Source organism: Biomphalaria glabrata, chromosome 3 (genome assembly GCF_947242115.1).
Source record: "Biomphalaria glabrata chromosome 3, xgBioGlab47.1, whole genome shotgun sequence".
In the NCBI taxonomy this organism is placed as follows: Eukaryota; Metazoa; Mollusca; class Gastropoda; family Planorbidae; genus Biomphalaria; species Biomphalaria glabrata.
Genome location: NC_074713.1, coordinates 42201083 through 42223360, shown reverse-complemented (window position 1 = coordinate 42223360; position 22278 = coordinate 42201083). Strand labels below are relative to the sequence as shown.

The 22278-nt window shown below is 33.1% G+C and overlaps 1 protein-coding gene and 2 long non-coding RNA genes across 3 annotated transcripts; 2 read left to right on the top strand and 1 right to left on the bottom strand.

The window, feature by feature from the left end:
- The first annotated feature begins 1359 nt into the window (after positions 1-1359).
- Positions 1360-4931, top strand: LOC106055385 (uncharacterized). The gene is made up of 2 exons (XR_008777151.1): positions 1360-1649; positions 3435-4931. It is a non-coding gene; the product is annotated as an uncharacterized LOC106055385 (long non-coding RNA).
- Positions 3912-22116, bottom strand: LOC106055383 (acetyl-coenzyme A synthetase 2-like, mitochondrial). Its single transcript, XM_013211611.2, has 15 exons — positions 21967-22116; positions 20820-21196; positions 19697-19793; positions 18059-18258; positions 16636-16811; positions 15400-15552; positions 14087-14234; positions 12405-12542; positions 10475-10567; positions 9698-9810; positions 7565-7691; positions 6454-6581; positions 6231-6294; positions 5582-5703; positions 3912-5380 (listed from the first exon to the last, which is right to left on the bottom strand). Coding segments are annotated over exons 1-15 (2106 nt in total). The 5' UTR covers positions 21969-22116; the 3' UTR covers positions 3912-5212.
- On the top strand, positions 13485-14743 carry LOC129925388 (uncharacterized). The gene is made up of 2 exons (XR_008777153.1): positions 13485-13556; positions 13898-14743. It is a non-coding gene; the product is annotated as an uncharacterized LOC129925388 (long non-coding RNA).
- Positions 22117-22278: the final 162 nt, after the last annotated feature.

Genomic DNA, 22278 nt, shown 5'->3' with positions numbered 1-22278 from the left:
TAATTTAAAAATTAAGTTCATTGTAACTAATGAGCTCTATGACAACCAAAGAGAAGAAATAGGAGCACTGGAGCTAACAGCTATCATGCTAGCGAATCAGCCAAGTTTGCCAAACAGTTAAATTTTTTTCGTGACCAATATAAAAATAGTCCTTCAAAGCTTGACAAACTCTGATGATTCCTAAATAAAACAACTCATGATGCCCGTACCGACGTTCGGTGGTCATCTTGCCTGCTCGCATCTCCCATCGGGAGATTTGGGCTAGGATGTAATTATCCACATAATCTGAAGGAACATTCAAAAGATGTTGTACAAAATATATTGTGTCAATTGTGTGACCTTGTAAAGCTCAACAGCAAGAACACTGTTCTCCAGTGTTGAAATAGAAGGCTGACACTTTCCAATCTCAGGTTTGCAGATGATATAGACCTCATTGGAGAAAATGCATACCAGGTACAACTGTCACCGTACAACATCTGACTACGAAATAGGATGCTGCAGCTAAAGCAGTTGGCATGGAAATTAGTGCAAAAAGGCAAAAGACTGGTTTGTGGATATGTTGCATACAGTTAAATGGACAAACATTACAAAAAGTAGACTCATTTAAATATCTAGGGTCAAACAGCAAAAGACGGAGGATCAATTAAAGAGATAAAAACCTGCCATCTGCTGTCAGGAGCAAACTGTGGAAAATCTGTAAGAGGGACATCAGCTTCCCAGTAAAATTAAAGCTGTATTCTTCGCGAGTGGTCTTTGTGCTGCTATATGGCTGTGAAAGTTGGACACTGAACGTTGAGGCTGAAAGAAGAATTCAAGACTTTGAGAGTAGATACTACAGAGAAATGCTGGAAATTAGAGACCAGGAAAAGAAGACAAATAAGTTTATACTGTAACAAGTCAACACTCTGACTGGCAAAAAAAAAAGGTGGAACTCCTCAATACTGTGAAGAGACGAAAGCTGGCTGGTTTTGGTCATATTGTAAGACATGACTCACTGACTAATTAAGTCATCTCTAAGGTACAGTGGAGGGAGTACGAAGAAAGGGTTGTCCAAAGAAAAGCTGGCTGGACTGCTAGACTGTGTACAAGAATGGACCTGCCTCTCTCTTGATATTCTTCTAAGAACAGCTGCTGACCCGGAAAAATGAAGGGATTTAGTTATGCGAACTGTTACAGCACCTCTACGAGCTGTCACATCACCTCTACGAACTGTCACAGCACCTCTACGAACTGTCACAGCACCTCTACGAACTGTCACAATAGCTCTACAAACTGTCACAGCACCTCTACAAACTGTCACAGCACCTCTACGACGAAAGTCAAGGACATGATGATGACGAAATCGTCTAGAAAGTTTAGCCATGGCCACATATTTTTATGATTCTGTATAACAAATATATATACATATATAGGTCTGTGTTATATGTCTGAGTGACTTCCCCTGTGCTCCAAACCAATGATGGCGAATGTAAACATTGAATTTACATTACGAAATGGTTCCAAGCATAACATTTCCCAGCCTGTTGATAATCAACAATGCAGATTGAATTTAAATAGTTTGAAAAATTCCATTATACGTGTTCACGAGGAAAGCAACAATTTTATGACTAGTATTGTAAACGACGAGAAAGCGCAATGTAAATTTACAGGTAGACTTTTACTACTTTTTTTATACTTTTTAGACATTTTAGATCGATTTTTTAAGTCTAAGTTAGATCTAACTAAGTAAGTTTACTTAGTTTAGTAAGTATTTGCTGTGAAATTATTGAACTTATTCTCTAGACTCTAGTCTAGTGTACTCTAGAGTCTAGACTTAGACTAGCTGAGAGTATCTGCCTAGGTCTTACTCTTAGGTCTAGCATTTAGCCTAGCCCTAGGACGCCCTAGGTCCTAGGTCACTAGTTACTAGTTCTAGATTGTGGCTAGATCTACTAGTACTATTACTACATCTATTCTTTAGTCTAGTACTCATTTACATTACTTTACTGTAGTCGTAGTTGTAGCAGTATAAGTAGTATTACTATAACTATGACTATATCTTATAATTTATATATAAATACTAAATATAGAAATACCGGTATGATCTATTCTAGTACTGGCCTCATCTAGAATCTATCTAGTCTATCAATATAAATTAACTAGATATCTACTAGAATGATCTAGTGATTCTAGTCAGTCTAGAACTAGAGTCTATATAGTTCTAAAATTTTAAGCATAATAACTAGTATAAGTTTATTTAGTATTGTTGTACTACTGTACTGTAGTAGTACTAAAGATAGAAATAATAAATATATGTAGTCTTACTATTTTAATTTTTTAGTACTATCCTGATCTAAAATTTAATTTAAAAAAATGACATTGCAAAAGACTCACAGCTAAGTAGCAAAAAGATGGCTAACTGAACTTCTGAAGAACAACATCATTTACCATGTGATGATGTCACAATGAAATGTGAATGTAGATTAGATCTACAAAAAGAACATTAAGACCTATCTGTTTAAAACTTTTTTTTAGATTAGTTTGTCATTTTAGCTCTCATTTTTATGTTTGTAATGTTATCACAGCGTCTTGAGCCTACATTTTGTTTGTTAACAGTGCTCTATAAATTAAATTATTGTTATTGTATACTTATACTATAGGTAAAGTCAATATAGATGTAATTGAATATACTAATGAAATCAATTAGAGTGATCTAAAGATAAGAAATTGTATTATTTATGTTCCTTTAGTCTATGAATCAGTTACTGAAAATCATTTTACTTGAACACATCTAGCTCTGAGTAGCTGTGTTTAGATTCATAATATAGACATGTTTATATCATAAGAGGGAATTTCACACAATATTCCGTCTTTATATAATGACCTCATCTTAAATAGGATGCGCAGTGGCTGAGCAGTAAAGCGCTTAGCTTCCAAACTGGTGTCCCTGGTTCGAATCCTGGGATTTTTACTTTCGGGATCTTTGGGCGCCTCTGAGTCCACCCAGCTCTAATGGGTACCTAATATTAGTTAGGGAAAAGTAAAGGCTGTTGGTCGTTGTGCTGGCCTCATAACACCCTTGTTAAGCGTGGGCCACAGAAACAGATTACCTTTACATCATTTGCCCTATAGACCAAAAAAGGTCTGAAAGGGGAACTTATTTACTTTTACTTATTTTTTTCTTCTGTAATTGTTATGAAATAATGTAATTCTGTTCAGCACATAGTTTATTAAATTTATATTATAATAGTTCATAATGAAAGATGAATGGAGGCAAGGCAAGGAATATTTAAACAGTTTCACAGCAGCATCTAGATGCAGTGATCTTTTAGTACAATTAGTAATCAATGTTGGTTAAAACTACAATTATTGAAATATTTGTTTAGCCTGAAGCATGAATAAACAATTTTAATAAACATGATAGACAATTGTGTAATGTATTTCCTAATGAACAGAAGAATCTCAAGACAATGATGGAGTAAGTGAAGAGGACAGCTCAGAAGAAAGTGATGGTACAGAGGAAGGAATTGTTGAAGGAAAACCTCCACCTCTTAAGAAAAGTAAATCATAAAAATTGACTCATCTTTCTGTATAGCAATTAAAGTGAATGACAAAATTTAATGGTTTTTACTTATTGTTCTTACTGCTGTTTAATGTAAGACATTAAGTTTAATCTGTCATCGATGCTCATAACACGTTAAGTTTATTCTGTCATCAATGCTCATAACATGTTAAGTTTAATCTGTCATCAATGCTCATAACATGTTAAGTTTTATCTGTCATCAATGCTCATAACATGTTAAGTTTATTCTGTCATCAATACATGTTATGTTTAATCTGTCATCAATGCTCATAACATTTTAAGTTTAATCTGTCATCAATGCTCATCATCAAAGTCTATGCACTGATAAAGAAATAAAATGAACAAACAGAAGGATTACATAGTTTATTTATTCATTGTTGTTATCATCATGGTGCATAGTGAGAACACGTTTCTAATACAAATAGTAGTAATAATTATTGAAGTCTTAGTCTGGGAACATCATCAGATGGAATTATACAATGTTTAAACTTTTCTGTTTAAATATCTTGATTATGCAAAACATTTCAACAATTTTGTTAAAATTTATTTTGTATTTAGGTTTCAATGACAATCATATTACTTATTATGGACTGAATGATCTATTATGAATAATATGCACAATATATAAAATCACAGCACTTATGATTTTTATGGCACATTAGAAATAAATACAAATTCAATAACCTAAAACATTCATAATTATAAGGGAATAAAACAAAAGTTACTTTTGATAATAAAATTGCTTTCATTTGAAAGATGTTTGCATGTACCTCAAAATTTGATTGTAAATCAAACTGCTTGTACAAGTAATGTAGATGAATGATACAATTAGTACCCCTGCTATTATAACAATAAAAAATGTGTCTGCTACATGGCCAGTAGAATAGAAAGTTATGGGTTATTACATCATAAAACATGTACATATTTACTGAAGTATTTGAGTACAGTGTTATAACAGTCAAACAAGAATACTTTATATACACTGTCTACATGTAGTCAAAGCACTGGCTCATATCACAAAGTTGATTATTTCAGACAGGTCATATCTACAGATGGATTTCCAATCATAAGCTTTCGTTCTCAACTAGGATGAACTGAGACTCTTTACTAGTTTTTTTAACAACACGAAACTGTATAAATAACTTTTAAAGGTTTGTTTTTTTTGGTATAAATTCCAGTACATATTTTATCAAAAGATTTGAAGAAATGACTGAATAAGTTTTTAACTTTCACCGGGCTGCTCAGTTTTTTAAATGATTAGAATGGAATGTAACAAGGACAGCATCACACTGATCTCAGCCATACATTGCATTAAGTAGATTCACATAAAATGTTCAGAGAATCTATAAGGTTCTTGAAATAATTTTTTTTTTAAAAATTTGAAAAGAGAAATTATTGCCAACTACAAGGCACGTTAACAGATGTAAATCTACTCCAGTAGAATAGGCATTAAAATTATTTTTTTTATATAAAAACAAATAGCTGCACATTAGGTGAGTCAATATATAAATATATAAGCTAGGTAGATGCTATCACAATCAACATGTTTAAAAAGATAGAATATTTATTTGGTATACATCAATACAAACCAATCAAATAAAACCACACCTTGTATGAAGTGGTTTTAAGGATCCCCCATTCCGCGGATGCTTATTTTTCTTCTGTTAACTCTTTGTGCTTCTTTACAATAAAGTCCACCACCTCTGGTTCACTGAGAGTGGTCGTGTCTCCGAGCTCATCAAATTTGTTGGAGGCAACTTTACGAAGAATTCTTCGCATAATTTTACCAGAACGAGTTCTTGGGAGGGAAGGAGTGAACTGTAAAATAAAAAAAAAGTTTTCTTATGTTAAGGAATGGCTGCCTACAGTCAACACCATGGTTCTGAATACAGACCCTCCCTGCTTCCGTCCTCTGCCACCTTGCAGGAGCTTTGGACTTAAATGTAAGAAGTAACATTCAAAATGTTTCCAAAATTAAACAAACTATAACAATATTTTGAAAAAAATGTCCTTATTTACCAATATAATTTCAGGCAAGGCGAGACCTCCTATCTTTGATTTGATGAGTGCTTTTAATTGTTTTTCCAATTCTTTCTTTGTTAAAGTTCTTCCGTCCTTGAGCACCACATAAGCATAGATTCCTAGAGAACAAAGATATAACACTGTTGAACACCAAAAAGAAAAGAAATATAATTATTATATAACTATAAAGTATTAATCATCGAATTGAAGGCCTCCAAATGTCTTAACTTGATTCTTTTTATTAACAAAATTATTCATTACAATAGAATATTTTCTACATGTTCACAAATAACATATTGCAACTACATAGTATAAGTTGAAACATAAAACAATATTAAAAGTTATACAAGTTAATGAGAACTATAGTGTAAAGTTGTAAAAAAAAAAACCTCATAGAAAGAATCATCTAGTGTGGTTTGGTACATCTTGTACCTCTGTGCTGTCATAGAAGGGAGATTAAATCAGAACCAATAGAATCCACACTGATAAAATATTGATTGCTGGATAAATATTGGAGAAAGACAAGGAGATTAACAAGGTTTGGAATTCCTTCCCAAGAACTAAGTACACATTGTATGTGTACATGAATTATCTTTGTGAAATCTGTGTAGTTTGACAAAATAAAAAGTTTCACAATGTGAATAACCTTCTCCTTTGATGTCATGTGGGAAACCAACCACAGCACTCTCAGCCACATCAGGGTGATCATCCTGTAACACATTAAATCACCATGTTCAAACAATCGTCCACAATTTTGATTTGCTACTATACTACACTACGCTCTCACTAAAAAGAGATAGGAATGTGATAAATTAGGTTTTCAGTAGTTAAATATTATATTTGTATATAAATATATATTAAATACACACCAAGGCATCTTCAATCTCAGCTGTGCCCAGTCTGTGACCACTGACATTTAAGACATCATCCATCCGTCCAGTTATTTGATAGTAGCCACCCTTGTGACGATGTGCACCATCCCCAGTATAGTAGACTCCTGCAGAGTGGCCAGAGAGTATTGATAAAGAATATTTGTCAGTGGCAATATGAGTAAGTTTTGAACAGAATCTGTAAGAGTCTGAGGCATTGGAGTTTATTTAATAGAGTCAATCAAATGGCTGCTATGGATCCAATCTAATACAAGCTTGACTGACTTTTTGTTTTCAAGACCACCTGGCTGTGATGTATGTGCTCAGAATGTTTTCAAGACCACCTGGCTGTGATGTATGTGCTCAGAATGTTTTCAAGAGAGTTCAAACTTAGAGCCTTGCTTATTTTTTTTTGTTTCTTTAGAAAAGATGATTATTGTGTCCTAGTCCAAACCTCTAGAAGAAGGCAAGGGATGGAAGCAGTTGAACCAAGAACCACCATGACCACAAACCATATGACCAAGCGGCCATCCCTGTCATCTAAGAGATCTGGACATATTTGTCTTCATTTCTTAAATAGTTATTAAAATTGACAACAAATGATACTCTGAATTAAATGTACATTTCATGTGTACATCAAAAATAATACTATAAACAATCCTTTTTGAAAACAAAATTAATTCTACAAAAGATTTTCTAGAGAAGCATATCTAACTATATACAAGTAATTTAAAGCTTTCTAATGTAAGCAAGTAAAGTGTTTGTTTGTAAAATGTTTTACATGTTTCAGATGTTCCTTCAGAGTTGAAGATAGTTTACTTCCTAGTCCAAACCTCCCGCAGGACGACTGGGGAAGGGAGCGGGCAGGGTTTGAACCCGAGACCATAGATAAATTCGAACGACAGTCCAGCGCGCAAACCGCACGACCAGGCAGCCATCCTGCACTTGATAGGTGATGAAAACAGGTGTTAACAATAAAGAAACTTTTTTTCAACCCAACACAATGCCTCACAAAAACTCAAATTCCTTCCCTTGAAATGAGCCTATCAACCTTCCTTCAATAATTTCAACCAATCTTTCAAATGTAGTATGTGAACAGATACAAACCTACCAGGCACAGGTTTTAAGTAAGTCTTCAGAAACCTATCATGGTCATTATAAATGGTTCTTGCCATTCCAGGCCAGGGTTGACAGATGCACAGAGCACCCTCTCCAGTTTCTCCTTTCACTTCTTTACCCTGGAGGGGGGGGGGATAACCAAATGGAATGTATCGTTCATTGTATCTTAACAGACAAATAGTAAATAATGAATATTAAGCAGGAATGGAAGAGGTGGTTGAGAGATGGTTAGTTCACTGAGAGTTGAGATAGAGACTGTTCATTTGGCATGCTAGATAATCTAGATCTAATGCTAGATAATATAGATCCAATGCTAGATAATATAGATCTAATGCTAGATAATATAGATCTAATGCTAGATAATATAGATCCAATGTTAGATAATATCGATCTAATGCTAGATAATATAGATCTAATGCTAGATAATATAGATCTAATGCTAGATAATATAGATCCAATGTTAGATAATATCGATCTAATGCTAGATAATATAGACCTAATACAAACACTCATTTTGAAGAGATGTAAGCACAACAGACAATAAATCAAACCTAGGGAGATTGTTGTTCTAGTGTATTTTTAAGTCAAAGAAAAAAATTAAAATTGTGTTGAACATTATTTTTTTAAAGATTTAATAAGGTTTGTTATCAAATAGGAAGATTAATGAAAGTGCAGTATGTGACCTACATATTTTGCTATGACCAACACAGACAAAGCCATTACAGATCTTTTTAAAGACATCCTTTTCATAATCTGCATTATTCATTTGTAAATTGTGTATATAGGCTAGAAAAAGATCCCACCCAAAAAAATGTCAGTTATTTAGAGTAGAAAAGAAAAACTAAAAATAAATACCACTTATCTTATTCATGGTAAACCAGTAATACAGACTAAAAATGCAAAATACTTATGTGTTATAATAAATGAAAAACTATCATGAAATCCCCATATTGATGAAAATATTAAAAAATAAAACAAAGCATTAGGGTTTATAAAAAGAAATTTCTACAAATCAAATACGAACATAAAACTAAAATGTTATTTAACCTTGGTTAGGCCAATAATAGAATATGCATCCTCTGTTTGGGACACCTCAACTCAAGAAAACATTAAGAAACTTGAACAGACACAAAATAGAGCAGTGAGATTAATAACAAATGATTATTCACATTTGAATAGAGTAACACCACTCTAAATCACTAAATTTAGAAAGCCTTCAGAATAGAAGACTTAAAAGTTAAGTAGCAATTATACATAAAAAATTGAACCATAATCTTCAAATACAAAAACAAAACCTAATAAAATCTCAGAAAAACACAAAGATAAAGGCACATTCCTTGTTTCATATGCTAGGACAAATGCTCCTTCTTTCCTATTGCTATTAGAGCATGGAATGGGTTGCCTGAGTCAGCCAGGAAAACCAATGACTTGGCAGAATTTAAGTCATTGATTAGCATGCATGACAATATTGACCTAGAAACATGCGACGGATGTAATCATCTTCTTTTTTGAAGTAATGTTTGTATTTCATTCATAAGATAAGATAACTAACATGTTTTTCTCTCTAAATCTTGATTTTTTTTATGGTTTAAAATTCTGCCCAACCTACATATTTATTTCTATACCAAACAAATAATTTGAAATTTTGGATCCATGAGACAAGGTAGTCAAGTGGTTAAGTCCTTGGCTGCCTATGTGAAGATTCCAAGTGTGAGTCCAATAGGGAAACAAGCTTGCCACTAAAGTTAGGAACTCTGGACTGACTTCAACTAGCTTCTATTAGGTACTTGACATCAGTTGGATAAAATAAAGGTAATGGACAAACCATAGCATACCCTTGTTAGACTTTGACCATGGAAATAACGTAACATAATCTGCAAAAAAATTGTTTAATTTAGTCCCATCAGTTATAAGCTGGCCACACACCATTACTTTCAACACTAGATATGCCAAACTCTAAAAGAAGACCTATAAAACTTGATATAAAAAAGCATAATTTTTATGACACACTAAGAAACTAATTAAATGATATAAACATTCTTTTTCTCATTGTTAAGTATCCGATTTTTTTTTTGCAATGCTGCTCTGCCCCTTTCAAATAATGACAGTTGGGACAGTTACTAACCTCAGAATCATAGAGGCCTAATTTTATTCCTGGCATGGCCCTCATTGGCATACCTGGAATGATTTCGGCACCTAATTCGGAAGGCCGGGGGCTTATGCACACACCACCTGTTTCTATAAATAAATAAAAAACTAGTATGGTAAACATAATATTTTACAAGCTACAAGGTTTAAACAAACATACTCTTTATAGTATTAACGCTGAGATGGACAATTTTAATAAAATGAACTTCCATTGTTTGAGCCAATAAAATTAATATTATCGGTACTGGTAGTGAGAAGTTTTTTTAACATTCAGAGTTGTATATTTTTTGTATTCAAACAGAAAGGGCCAAGAAACACAAGAAAAAAAAAGTGGACTAAATTAGTTGACTAAGTAGGCAACCACTAAGTTACAGATCAACATTCTACAGAAGAAAGGGGGAGAGCGGGAGAAAGTTTAGAGCTGACACAGTCAAAGAGTTCATAACATTGTGAATACAAGACTATCAAACAATTGTATAGAATAAAATATTACAAATTAAAATTGTATCTTGTTTAAATTAATTTATTTTGATCAGTTTTAGATTAGTTTGCACTTCTAAGATGTATAGTATAGATTAACCAAGCAAAGAATACCTTGTGCAATCTTTAAAAACGTGGCAATTTGTTGCTTTTTTTTTAAACAACAATGTTCAACACAGTTTCATGATGTTCAACATAGTTTCATGCAGCCAACAAGAAAAGTTTAAAAATAAATATAAAAGTAAAACAGAAGCACAAGAACGCCAGGCTCTACCTGTCTGCCACCAAGTGTCTATGATGTCACATCGTCTCTCTCCAACCACATTATAGTACCACTCCCAAGCTTCATGGTTTAAAGGCTCGCCAACTGAAATTTAGAAACGACATCATTGTTTATTGAATCAATATTTATGTTTCATATTTGCATTTGTTAAAATCATGCATTTTATTAACAATTTTTTAAATGTATTTGTTAAAAATATTGTAGGCAATCCTATACAGTTTGTTTCTGGTAAGTATAACAAAAGGGTGGTCGCTAGAAAAGCGGAAAATTTGAGGGTCAGATAAGATCATGAATAAAATGTGTGCTTTACTCATTTTTATTTTGATTAGGAGTTTCAGAATTGCCAACGTGACATAAACTCTATTGATGATTGAAATAGAGCTTGGAACGATATCTTAAAAGTTACCCTTCAAAAGGCTACACGAGTTTGAATTTCAAGGTTACGACACTACTCTAAAGTGCAGTACAACATTTTGATAATTTATGAGCGTGTTAATATAACATACACCTTTAAAAAAACTTTGTAAAAATTATTCTTTGTAAAAACAGCTGTTTGACAAATGTTCAGGTTTTCTAGCGACCACCCAGTAGAATGTAACCACAATTTTAGCCTCAATACAACAAAAAAGATCAACAATATGATGACAAAAGCAAAACAAGATAATAATGTTCAAGTACTTGAATGAGCAGATTACAGATACAACTTGACTGAAACATGCTTCAAGGGTTGACATTATAAGAAAGTCAACACTAAAGAAAGTATGGCATCAGTCATAAATCAAAGTATGATATCAGTCATAAATCAAAGTATGATATCAGTCATAAATCTAAGTACCAAGTCAACTAATGTCTACATTTTTGGGGTGATAAAAGAAGATCATACTAAACCTTCCTCCAGGAAAAAATATCAGGGAAAAGAAGAAGAGGTAAACATAAAGGGAAGACATTAAAGAATGAATAGGCCTGTCATTGAAACAGATTATAGTAAAGGCAAAAGACAGAGGGGAATGGAGAGAGATCATCAACAGATCATGTGATCCAAAAGATAGGCGAATGTGAAGATTAGATTGTCTAGGACATCTTCCATATCTGTATTGAATGTTGTTATTAGATTTAACATTGCTTTACACATCTATGATAGCAACATATTTATATGTGTTACTATATTTTACATTGTTGAACACATCTGTCATATCAATGGTGAGCTAAATAAGAATGATATATATTATAGCTTTTATATAGCGCTACTTTCATGCTTATAGCATGCTCAGAGCGCTTTTTGTCCAATCTCATTTGTGAACCGGGGGGGGGGGGGGTATCTAGGAGTTGGTTTTCCATGCTGCCTTTAGGCACTCAGTAAACACAACTGCCCGAGTTGGGTGTCGAACCTCGAGCCCCCTTCTAGGTAGCCAAGCCAAGTTCAAGTGTACTTGGCCTCTCGACCACGTTTCCCACAATGATATAAATGTGAAGCCTATAATGGCAGAGAAACAATGACAACACGAAGCACAATTGTGCCGCAAACTTGACAACATAAACTAGCAGTGATATTTTTTTTTTAATTCTCATTTTTTTAAAACTTATTTTACATAGTACATCTTTTGTGTTATAGCATGCTCAGAGCACTATATTTAATCTCTTTTTTTTGGACCTGTGTGTGTGTGTGTGTGGGGGTGTATCTATCTAGGAGTTTTGAGGTTAGGCACATCGGCACAATTTAGTCCATCTATCTAGGAAAAGGTGTTTCTGCTGCCTTAAGGGGCTCGGCAAGCACAACTCAGCTTAAGTCAGGATTCAAACATGAGAACCTTTTAAAGGCATAAACTTGTTAGAAAAAACAACAATATAACAACAATAAAGTCTTAAGTTTATCAAGGTGTAGGACAGGAACATAATCTAAGTGTTAATAAGAGTACTCTACCACATCCAAGCTTCCTGAGGCTAGATCTGTCATACTTTTTGACAAACTCATCTCCTGATTTTAACAACAGTCGTAGAGATGTTGGGGCTAAGTAGATGTGATCAAGTTTTAACCTCTCCACCATTTCCCAGTAGCGACCTGAACAAAAAGCAAATTAACTTTTGTAAGTAAAATGGGACTTAAACAGAGCGCCTGCAAAAAAGGGATTTACTATCAAGTTAATAAAATGTTGTCAAGTATCAAACTCTTTTGGGGAAGACTGTCAACTACTTATTTATATTTAATAAAAAGAAATTACATTTAAGTAAAAGAAATCTGTTGCAAACTATCGACTCAGTTGACAATGTGTTAAAAAAAAACAATAGACACTTCTATGGCATTGAAAACAAAATGCATTTTTTATTAAAGCTAGGATTTAATATTATTATCAATGGGTTATAGACATCAAACATATTTTTTTTAAGTGCAGGCAAAAGGTCATTTGTGCCAGAAGTCAGAAGTCCTTGATCAGAAATGGCTGTGTTAACAAAGAAAGAGAAACACCCTAAAGTTGTTATAATCTCATGTGGAGCTTTTTGTTTTGTGCTCAGTGAATTTGATTTGTACGTAATAAAATGGTATTTTTAATAACCAATTAATACAATTTAGAATATGTTGTGTCAGGGGGTCTTCCTGCAAATGCCTACATCTTTATCTTTCATCCTAATACAGGCTAAAAATACAATTTTACAACATCCTTTCTAACTTCAGATTCTAAAAGTGTTTTATAGAAATTGTTAGATCTAAAGGCATTTATAGAAATTGTGACATCTGAAGGAATTTATAGAAATTATTAGATCCGAAGGTATTTATAGAAATTGTTAGATTTGAAGGTATTAATAGAGATTGCTCTGAACATGGAGTACAATGATAAAAAGAAAGAGTTAAGCCCCCTATAAAATGAATAAACAGGCTAAATAACTTTATCTGGTTGTTTATTATTAAAATTGTAAGTTAAGGTTCTTAGTCTCATGATAAAGGTTCTCTGCTTAAGATTTCTCAGGAAAGTAAATGTCAAAGTGACATGTAGATAAGATAACTAGTATAAAAGGAGAGATAACTTTGGTGTTTAAGAACCTAAATGGTGCACTGAAATAGAACTTTGTTACTAGAGTAAGTCTAATACCAAATAGTGTTTAGTGTTTTAATTATTGTAATGACTGTCTGGTAGTGTGGTATGCCTTTCAGAATGTCACCATAATGATCCCAGATTCTAACCCTGACCAAAGCTATCCTCTGTTGAGGTTCTAGCTAGGATGTAATACTTAGGGAATCTAAAAACTCTAAAAAAAAAATCTTTGAGAAAAAAGACCAAAAAAAAAACAACAAACAATTCCACAAACTTTAATTTTGCTGTTACATCACATTCCTAGCTCTGGTTTAATGTGGAATAAACCTGAGCTTGTTGTGTAGCTCTATGACAAAAAAATGTAATGTTGATAATGTACTTTCAGGTCTGAGTCAAACTTTTCAATAAACCGAGATCAAAGACATGGAGTGAAATATGGGGATAAACTGGTCGTCTAGGCAAGGTGGACAGGGTCACTAAAGGTGGGACTCAGTGGAAGTAACAGCAAGGATGCTAAAGCAGAAAGTATGAATTCATAATGATGCAAGTGAAAAATGAGACAGAAAAACTGTACCAGCATTAGGGTAAACTGGTGTACTCTCAAAGAGCAGAGTGGTACCACCATTAGACAGTGGACCATATAACACATAGGAGTGACCAGTGATCCAGCCAATGTCAGCGACACAACCAAACTTCTCTCCATCTCTGTAGTCGAACACATGCTGCAAAGTATAACATTATTTTTATCAGAATAACACTGTATGCAGGGTCAATTTTGTAATTTAAAACTTTAAATGAATGTATGTATAATGTATGTGTACATACATACAAACATATATACCGGTACTTATTTATTTATTTTATTTATTTATGTATTATTTAGACCATTCACCAACAGCACAAAACTATAATTTATGATCTATTGACACTATTTTGGGCCATGCCTTGTAATGATAACCTTAACTAAAAATGTATGACCTGAGATGGCTGCTTCAGACTATGATCACAATAGACATGAGTTAGAACCTTAACCACCTCCATCCCATATTGTCCAGCATGAGGTTTGGGCAATGATACAATAATCTTCAATTCTGAAGAAACTAGTAAAAATACTCCAAAACAAAACTAAAGTTTATGACCATTGGCACTGCATAGGCCATCTTAGCAACACAAAACTAACATTTTTTAGATAGTAAAAAACATACAAATAAAATAATTTTGTAATTTTTCATCATAGAACCAATTCTATTTCTTTGAAAAAGACATGTATTTGTGCCTATATATTTGTGTCAATGTATTTGTGCCCATGTATGTATACCTGCATTTTTGTGTCTATGTGTGTCTATGTATTTGTGTTTATCTGGATAAATTTTTAAGTATTTAATTTAATGCTTCATATATTTAGATTATGCAACCAAATGAAAGTAGTAGTTTGTTATTTTACATTAACTTTAAAAGTTTCACAATGAAGAAGCTTCAATCATCATCATCATCACTCCTTTGAGTTCCTCATGGAACATAGGGCCTCGTCAAAAACATGCCACTCTCCACGATCTCTTGCTAGTTTTTGTTTATGGTTTCCCAGCTCTTCCCGGTCTTCTCTGCTTCTTCAAGTACACTGCGTCGCCATGTTCTTTTTGGTCTTCCTCTGCGTCTTGTTCCCTGGGGATTCCACTCTAAGGCCTGCCTAGCTCTGTTGCTGGTATCTTTTCTAAGGGTGTGACCAATCCATCTCCACTTCCTCTCTAAGATCAGCACTTCTATATTTTTCAGTCCACTCATCTCATTTCTACTTTGAAGAAACTTCAATAAGATTTGAATATTTCAGAGTGAAACTAGTGTAACAAGTTTAGTCACTGACTGAGCATTACATTTGTGTAAATTTACCTTAAAAGTGACATTTGAGTAAAGCAAGTAGCCAGCAGTGGAGTGTGTGATGCCTTTAGGAGAACCAGTGCTCCCTGATGTGTACAACATAAACAGAGTGTCCTCACTTGCTCTTTGCACTACTGGACAGTCAGTTGATTCACCAAGTGTCGCCTGCAGATCAAGTGCAAATATTATAGTGAGAGGTCTTTGTTTATTTTGAATAGGAATAACAGAGATTTAATAAGTTTTTCATTTAGATTTTAAGTCCATGGGGCAGATATTTTTTCTGTTCTGATTCTGTGGCCTAAAATAAACAAGGCTGTCATGTGGCCAGCATAATAAATAACTGTTTTAATTTTCCCCAAAAGTGGGTTAGCTAAAAGGCACCCTAAGATAAATAAATTTTAAGTCTAAGATTTTTTTATTTTTGTTTTGGATTGGACTAAAACTATTGATTCTTAGCATTTTACCACCCAGCTAAATAACATTGATGGCATCCATTTAATAAATGAAATGCTTATTTTAGGTTTATAACGATGAGATTTTTAAAAAAAAAGTAACAATAAGTAAAGGGTCACAATTCAAGTTAGTTCACAAGTTTTGCACATGAACAAGTAACTTAATTCAGTTTTTATATCATTTATAATTTCTTTTTTATCTTGGCTCCCTTTTTCTGCCAAAGTTTTTTTCAATAAAAATAAATCTCCAAGTAAATATTTTAAAAACATTTTCTGAAAATATTCCTTACAATAAGAAGTTAAGTCAAGAAATTAAATTGTGTTTAGAGTGTGTTGTTCCCAGGTCAAGTATAGTTTGCCCATTTTAGGGACAGAGGCAATTGAAAAATGATGTTACCAAAAGAAAGATCAATCCATTTAACTTTCTCCAGATTTTGCCCATTTTTCATTCTTTTAATAAAATGTTTGTTTAGGCTTCTAGTCCGTAGTAAAATACAAATTCTTATCCCTCCAACCATCTAATAGATTCATTCTTGTAACAGATCTTGAGGCAACAAAGGGTTTGAAAAATGTATGATAAATCTTTTTTTTCTCCAGTCTAAATTATAACTAAATTATAATCAAATATGTAAATATTTTTAGTAAAATGCAAATATGAAGTTTTACAATCCAAACTTACCTTTGACACATTCAATATCAAGTTTACACATTTGACCTAACTTATGTCACCTAAATTCTAAATGATTCATTGAAAATTAGTATTGACTTAATATCCTGTTAATCCATTGGAACTAACCTTTGTCATATCAATATCCAGTTTACCCATTGGAACTTTAGCTTCTGTTCTGTTGTACACCAACACACGTTTCACACAAGGGCATCTGGTGACTGCAGAGTCCACCATCTTTTTCAACTCTATCAGCTTACCACCTCGCACAGCTTGATTGGCAGTAACAACAGTTTCGGCTTGAGCTTGGTTGAGAGAGCAAAACTTTGTTTATTAGCCAACAAAAGTTTCTTTTTCCTTTTATTGGAGGGAAAATATTTTTTTAAATGAACAACTTAAGGATAGTCCCCCTTCAAGCCATATTATGAGTTCAACCACTTGATTGATAGGTGAAAGTGAAAAACATCTGTCTGTCCTGTTTTTTGCAGTTTTTAGTGAATTATTTGGCCTCCTATATAACCAAGCCATAGAAAAAAAACCAAGAATGGAAATCCTGAATAAACCTGACAAGAATAATCTCACAAGCTTGAAGCCCAATATTGAAATCACATAAACCTATTTGTCAAGGCTTACTAGTAATATGAATTATAAGAAACTACTCCCTCCTCACACTAGGCTGAAGTCTTATATTTGGTACTAGCCGGATATGACCTGCGACCACAGGCTTTAGTTTGGGTATTACTGATCAAGTGCACTGGATTTAGATCTATGTCAAACATGGCCAATGTTCTCTTCAAATTTGTTTTTTCTGCCATGAAAATAAAAGTAAAATGTAAACAATGGTTTACCTGCTTAGCCAACATATTCATAACAAATACAATATAATGTGAAAATAGGTTTACGCGATTTGTTAAAAGTTTCATTCTTTAATAGAGATAAATTTAGCTCTTTAAATATTTTTTTTATGTCATCTAAGCAACATTTATGCCAAGTTTAATCAAGATCGGTCAAACAGTTTTGCTTTCTATGTGTGACATACACACATTCATACAGCTTACATTTAAACATATATATTAGATTAACAAGTCTAAACTCACTAGATAAATTAAATTCTAATTAGTTATTTCTAGGGCACAATGAAGTCATAAGATATGCCCTGTTTTCCTTCACAGTTTGAGAATGAGACCCCTTAACAACTCTCAAGCATGGTGATGCTCTAAAAAGCTTAGGAGATAGTTAAAAAACATCCTAGACATGTAAGGGGGCATGGTGGCTGAGTGGTTAAGCCCTAGTCTTCCAAACCTGGGGTCCTGGGTTCAAATGTCTGTGAAGACTGGCATTTTGAATTTTGGGATTTTTAGGGCACCCTTGAGTCCACCCAAATCTAATGAGTACCTGACTTTAGTTGGGGAAGTAAAGGCTGTTGGTTGTTGTGCTGGCCACATGACAGACTGCTCATTAGCCATAGAAACATGACCTTAACATCATCTGCCCCATAGATTGCAAGGTCTTAATGGGGAACTTCACTCTTTACTTAGACATGTGTACCTACCATCATTAATTCTTCCAGCCAGGGCATCAGCACTAAATCCAGCAAACACAACACTGTGTATAGCTCCTATTCTTGCACAGGCAAGCATTGTGGCAACAGCGGTTGGAGATTTAGGAAGGTAAATGGCCACCCTGTCTCCAGGTTTAACACCACTTTTAAGAAGTAGATTGCCGATTTTTCCCACCATCTCCGAGAGCTTTCTGAAAAATAAATTTTCATAAATATTTTATAAAAGAAACTAAAACAAGAAAAATCCTTTTTTAAAAAAAAACAAACCTTATATGAAGTGTACTGAATGAGTTTGGATCAGTCATGTAATTAAATTTGTACTAGATCTAGACCAACCAAAATATATCTGGTGATTAATAATATTTTTACCAATTGTTTTTGTTTAGTGCTATTTTATGTTTTTAGCTAACTCAATAAGGTATGATCCTATCCCTTGTCTGAACCTGGGAAGATGGGGGAAGGAGGGGGAAGAAAGGAATATCTGGGTGGATTTTACCATAATTGGTTTTTTAAAATCATTTTAAAAAAAAAAAGTCAAGTACAATTTCTTTCCCTTGTTCAAAATACCAAATAATTAGTTACCAATAATTAATTATCTAATTGTTTAAATTTTTTTTATTGATTCTTGTGTTGTGAGGTAAAAGAAATAATTGTTCAAAATTTCAGCTTGATCTGAGATTGGGTGTCGCAGAAATAAAGTGTACAACCTTTTTAACAGAGCGAGTTAATACAAGCTTTGTAAAAATATGTACATTTATTTATTTGTAGAAAGGGTTATAAAAAAAACCACTATAATTTGTATTTCATGTAATAACAATTAAGTAGAAATATAAGTCTGGTAGAAAAGTCTTGTGAAACCATTGATTTTTCTCAGAAAAAGAGATTTTTTTTTTTTTTTAATTTTTTTTTTTATTTTACTTGTTTTATGTATTTATTTCTTGTCATTATCAATTAGAAAACAATATTCTTAATTATATCTTCAATAGACATTTTGTATTATCTATTGTTGTGAAGTGTGGGAATCCATTCAACTTAACTCAATTTGAAAACACATGTCTATGAGTTGTGATCATGCGTTCAGTCAATGGAAATTATAATACTTTCTAGCTTCAATAGACACTACTATACAAAGGAGATTTTATTAGTCAAGGGCCAGTATGAGGGAAAGTTTATAGAGGCCCAGTTACTGGAATGACAAAAAGGTTGAGATGTCAGTGGTGGCGTGAGTAGGGCAAGCAATATGTGATGAGGTGTAGTGTGATAAGGCGACTCACACCAGAAAGCTGTGCTGCAGAGTTGGAACCTGCATAGCAAAGTCATGTAGCAAAGGATTACCTGTATAATCAAGCCGCTTAGACCTGTGAGCTACACTCATGACTTGTGTGACATAGGCAGCTTGCCATGCCTATTCACTGTGATCTATGTTGATTTTTCTGCGTGCTACACTCATGACTTGTGTGACATAGACAGCTCCCCATACCTATGGACTGTGATCTATGTTGATTTTTCATTGTGACTACATTTTAAATTATCATTAACATCATCTTGAATCCTTTAATTAGATCTTATATATTAGAAGCAGTTGGGGAGAGAAAGAGAGAGAAATAAACAAAAGGAATCTTTGTAAACCTGTAGGTATAGACACTATGTGTGCCTGGTTCATCTCTTTCCCAAATTAAAGCTACTTTGTCTCCGTGAGTTTTCAAGTGTCGATCTATGCAGTTCACTAAAAACGTTGAAAAGTAAAGCAAAAAGATACATTTTAGTTTTTAATAAATGACTGAAAACAAAAGAAAATCATTACTTATGTTATTAACAGGGCAACAATGTTTTTTTAATATTTAGAACATGATGTGGTCATCTCACTTGGGAGGCGAGCAAAGAGTTCAGTTTTTTATAAGCATAGTTTTTGTACATGATATTTGAGGAGATTCAAATATTCATGAAGGAAATGAGAGCTCTTCATTATTAAAAAGCAGCTTTTAAACTAGGAAGACATTAGATTTAGCCTTTATTTTTCAAGGACATATGCAGAAAGTTCATCAGTATAAAGATCAGACAAAATGAAGAATTAGACAAGTTAGTTTTTTAGTATATTACTAAGGGTGCTTCTGGTAAAGGGGAGAGAAAAACAAAGTGCATGATTTTGGCCAAAAAATGTTTTTACATTAGTCTGATAATTTGCTTTTGTTTTGTTTTTTTTCCTTAACAGTAGAAAGATATTCACATATTAAACCACTCAACATTTACTTCTCAAAAAAATCTATAACAAAGACAACTATTTGGATTAGTTAATATATCAGATGAAAAACACACTATTTGACATTAACATTCATACTGTTGTTGTCTAAAGAATTTCAGCAACCACCTTTTCCTTTACCCACAAGCATATATATATAGGGCTTTTATACAGTAAAAAAAACAACATTGCAGTATCTTTCATTTTTGTGTAAATGCTCCATTTATTCTTCTAAAGGGTCCATATAGACTAGATGTAGGCCATATTAAAGCTTTCAATATCCCCCTTCTAACTAGATCTAGCCTTTGCAACTTTATTCGCTCATTCTTTTCATGTCAGCGACATAGATCATTGGGTTTATCAGTTAATTACAATAACATTGCTGGCAAGAAAAAACAAATACATTTATTATTTGCATCATAAAAGGTGGCCAGATAATCTGATTTTAGATGTTACTATATTATTGACCACTACTAAAATAATGTTTAAAGTTTCACCAATTATCTACCTTACCTGATGCGTTCAATGTCCCTCCTGTAAACCATTCCATTTTTCCTTGTAGAAAATCTCCTTTCATGACATGTGTAAAGTCTTTGCTCCATGTTAATCTTGACCTAGCAAGCCTTGACCAAAATACTTCTGGTTTATTGATGCTAAATTTATACAAGTTATCGTGTGTCTTGATTTCTTCCAAGTCTTTAAATTCTGGATAATCTGTGGTTGTTGATATATTGCGGGAACTTAAACCACAATGAGAAAGGCATAAAGGTCTAGCACTCGATTGTCCTGTGCGCATGTATGAAGTAGTGCAGTTTAATAGTGGATTGTTTGAACTTAAATACTTCCCGAAATTGGGTAAAACTAACGAAAGTCTACCATGACTAGCCATCCTGTTTCAAAGATCAAAATATACTCATTAATTAGATCAAGAATCTAATAATAAACTAATTAGTCCCTGTCACTTTTTATTATTATATTATTAGGTTAAATATAAAGCTATATATATAGATAATGTATATAAGTCTAGATTTATATATCTCTTTACTAAATCTAGTCATTGTAAACTAGATCTGTCTTCAGTCACTTTACTTTTAGTTTAGGCCTGTAGAAGTAGATCTAGAATAATAGATCTATGACCTATGTAGTATATAGTCTCTATAGTTACTGGTAGTCTACAAACACAACGAAAAAAGGACATTATAAAAACAAACAGCATTCGATGTGAATGTGATGCACAGCCACAGTGTCAGTAACTTGTTTTTGAATTCCTAGCCTTGATTTTATGATCTAGTCTGTCATCTAGGTCTCCTATTCTCTAGGCACACCTAGGCTAGAGTATATAGACTTATATAGTTAATATAGATAGCAGATTAGATTATGAGATTACTTTTATTTTGATCATATTATCATTGTACTGTTTTCAGACACATTTAGTATCATTTAGTGATTAACCTACAGAAATTACCTAACCTACTACACATTACTAGTCTAGTTCAGTTGAAATAGGCTTGGTAGTGGCTAGTGATCTCTAATTCTAATTCTAGTGGTATACAGGAATTAGTCTTAGACAATTAAATTATTATTATTAATAAATTAACAAATAATATATAATATATATAAATTCTAAGTAAGTCTTATAATTAAATACTTTCTTAGTCACATTAATAATACTCGTTGCTACTCTAGATCTAGCTACTGTCTTAGCGTCTATAAGGCTATAGACTATCAGTATATATATGTAGATCTAGATTCGAAATTTGTGAAGTTCAGTAGATCCAATTAAACACATAACTTATCAGACATAATAGAAGCCTACTGTGCTATTGTTCATTTGTTGGTGTTTTCTGTATCGCAATTTTGTTTGGGGTGGGGGTTGTTAACTTTGACCTTTAGTCTAATTTTTTTTTTAATCCTTCGAGATACGATTCTATTTATAGATCATTTATTTGGGGAGAAAAACTACACATGTTGT